Source organism: Dipteris shenzhenensis, chromosome 12 (genome assembly GCF_047967505.1).
Source record: "Dipteris shenzhenensis isolate YYH24624 ecotype China chromosome 12, Dip_SZ_1.0, whole genome shotgun sequence".
Taxonomy (NCBI): domain Eukaryota; kingdom Viridiplantae; phylum Streptophyta; class Polypodiopsida; order Gleicheniales; family Dipteridaceae; genus Dipteris; species Dipteris shenzhenensis.
The window spans coordinates 15322303-15325073 of NC_141607.1; the positions used below are offsets into that span (position 1 = coordinate 15322303).

Consider the following 2771-nt stretch of genomic DNA (forward strand, 5'->3'; position numbering starts at 1 on the left):
ATAGTTTGAACATGAGAGCTAGAAATTGGAGGCTAGTTAAGTCTCTATCTCTAAACAAGTTAGTAGTAGTTGCCACATATTGGGCTTTGAGCACAGGAAAAGAAGGCTTAACATAATTTGAAACTTGAGAGATGATCACAAGTATGGTTGGATTGGTATTATACTCTTTTCCATTTTCAATTTATTCAATGAAAGGTGATGTATAACTAACTCTACGTTAGGGTAAAATTGGGATGGTGTTGGGCATTGATGTTAGAAGTGTGATGTGCCGAGCAATGAAAGAGGCTACTATGGTAGCACATTTTCTAGGATTTTTCGATGATGCAAAAGCTATTGATCTTTGACAAAGAAGCATACATTAGGAGAATGGTTTTGCTCTACATATACATGTGGGAGGGAATGCACTATTATGCAAGAAGGTATTCTAGTCCACAAAGGAAGTTAAACTGTAAGTGCCAAGTTTTCATAATAGTTAAACTTGAGCAAGATGAAGAATATGCCAAAGTGCTAGTCAGGGTTCTAGAAGAGCCTTTACATAAGGATTAAAGCCCTTGCCTTTTTGGGAAAAGGCGTGATAAAACTTTTTTGTATTCTAGCTAATTTTTGGCTTTATATATAAAATCCACAACGTGACTCCCTTTTTTTTTTTAAAGCATGCACAATGGAAGGGAAATATAGAGAGAGCAAGCAAGAAGAAAAATGATATTGCAAATTAAAGGGTATTAGGTGATGAGAGACATTGTCTTTCCATGGCCTATCATATTTAGTGCTTCTAAATGAAAGCAAGAAGTGAGAATCTAGATTGCATAAGGTGATGTTGCCTATCATATTTAGTGCTTCTAAAAGAAAGCAAGAAGTGAGAATCTAAATTAAAGGCTATTAGGTGATGAGAGACATTGTCTCTCCATGGCCTATCATATTTAGTGCTTCTAAATGAAAGCAAGAAGTGAGAATCTAGATTGCATAAGCTTATTTAACGTGGAGGAGACAAGCCTATCATTTCTAGAATGAGAACCCTCTCAAACAATTTTGCAAACTAAATGGTTCCATCCATAACGAAATATTTTAAAGGAGAGGCACCATTTTATTCTACCTCCCTCAAGAGTTGGATCATTCGATATTATTCTCTTCTAATTTCTTTAGTCAACATTGGACGGAATGGCGGATGATGGAGGTGAAATCCATTACAAATCCAGGTAACAAGTTAGTACGATTCTGGTGACAAGTTACTACATTCCAGACTTGATCATAACAATGGGCCTCAACAAGGTGAGCTTGGAGCAATCAATACATAATTGTATGGCTGTCACTAAAAAAGTGCTGCTCAATTACAATCTGGAATAATATGTACACGCATGAATTAACGTTAATACACTACACACAACAGGGCTCTGAGTATGAAGAGTTCCATTCACTGGAAGAAACTCCGAAGAGTAAATAGCCCACAGCGAAACCCAGTACAACGGCGATGAAGATTCCTGCGTTGAAAGACATGACAGCGAGCATGAGCAGGTATCCCATGGCTGCGTTGAGCCCAAAGAGGAAGGCTTCGAGCGCTTTGAAAGCGTAGCTGGAGGGCAGCCGCTGAGGCTGCAGCAACTCCATATCTTTGGTGGAGAGGGGTTGTCGTGGAGAGTGGGAAGCAAACCAGGTGTAGAATGCAAAGCTGAGAGAAGAGCGATGGGAGAGGATGAACTCTTGAAAGACAGCAAAGGAGAAGAGGAGGCCAAGGGCAACCATGTATTGTGCCCAAGTTTGGGTGTGCCATCCATCAAAGAGAATGGTGGCACTAGTGCCCCAGTAGAAGGTCATGTGCATCATGGTGTGAGAGCAAAACGCCAGAGGAGCTTGATCAAAACTAGAAGGAGAAATTAGAGAACAAGCTTCTATGAACTCCCCCTCGTGGCCCCCTTTTAACGAACCCAAATAGAGATAGTACAACTTGTACTACTCAGGGAGAGTTTGGTACTCCATTGTAGTACTCTTTGCATTTGCCATAAAAACATGTGTAGTACTCACATCCCAAGGCCATTTCTCCAAAATTCCAAGTCCCTTTCCCTTCACCCAAAAAACCCTTCACCCAACTCTCTGATTCCCAGGTCCCAGTAGCGAGGCTTGGGGTGGGTGCCCCTTGATATCAGGGGTGGGTGCCCCTTGATATCACCAAAGGATGGGTGAGCAGGTGTGCGTTTAAAAACCTCTTATTCACTTCACATCCTTTAAAGACCCTCTTTTAAACTCCCTCATCATTGTTCCTTGGATTCTAAGCCCACATTCTATGCCATTGCACCACCTCCTTCAATGCACTCAATATACGTAAGTCCCATTGGCCCTTTGGTGCCTTCTTTCTCCCTCCTTTCTGCCTTCTTTGGCCCTCCTTTATGCTCCTTCTCATGTAATACATGTATGCAAAGAAGACTAAAACTTAGCTTTTTTGTGTACACTTTTGTATCTTTTCATAATGCATTTATAAGAAAGTGTTTGCACATGCACAATTCTAATAAATAAGGTACATAAAAATAATGTGAGGTTATACAAAAACTTGTGATGGTTGGTCGAACACTTGATCATGAGATTCATTACTTTTTGACTTGAAATTCAAAGGCCTCTTTCCTTCTCCTCATGTGATCGAAGTCCCCTTGAAATATGTCCCATCTACCTTAGAGCGTATGCACAATGTCTTGCTTACCTCTTTGCCTCTTGTAATATGATCTAAGTGTGTCTGAGTCCTTGCATTCTTTATCATTGGATCTACAATGGCAAGCCCATAA

The 2771-nt window shown here is 40.5% G+C and overlaps 1 protein-coding gene across 1 annotated transcript; it reads right to left on the reverse strand.

The window, feature by feature from the left end:
• Positions 1–1285: 1285 nt before the first annotated feature.
• LOC147895871 (copper transporter 5.1-like) lies at positions 1286–1847 on the reverse strand. Its single transcript, XM_087383089.1, has one exon. The coding sequence runs from the start codon at positions 1819–1821 to the stop codon at positions 1375–1377; it is 447 nt and encodes a 148-aa protein (XP_087239215.1). The 5' UTR covers positions 1822–1847; the 3' UTR covers positions 1286–1374.
• Positions 1848–2771: the final 924 nt, after the last annotated feature.

Coding starts and splice junctions, on each gene's coding strand:
- LOC147895871 (XM_087383089.1), bottom strand. CDS start 1,821: ATGATGCACATGACCTTCTACTGGGGCACTAGTGCCACCATTCTCTTT.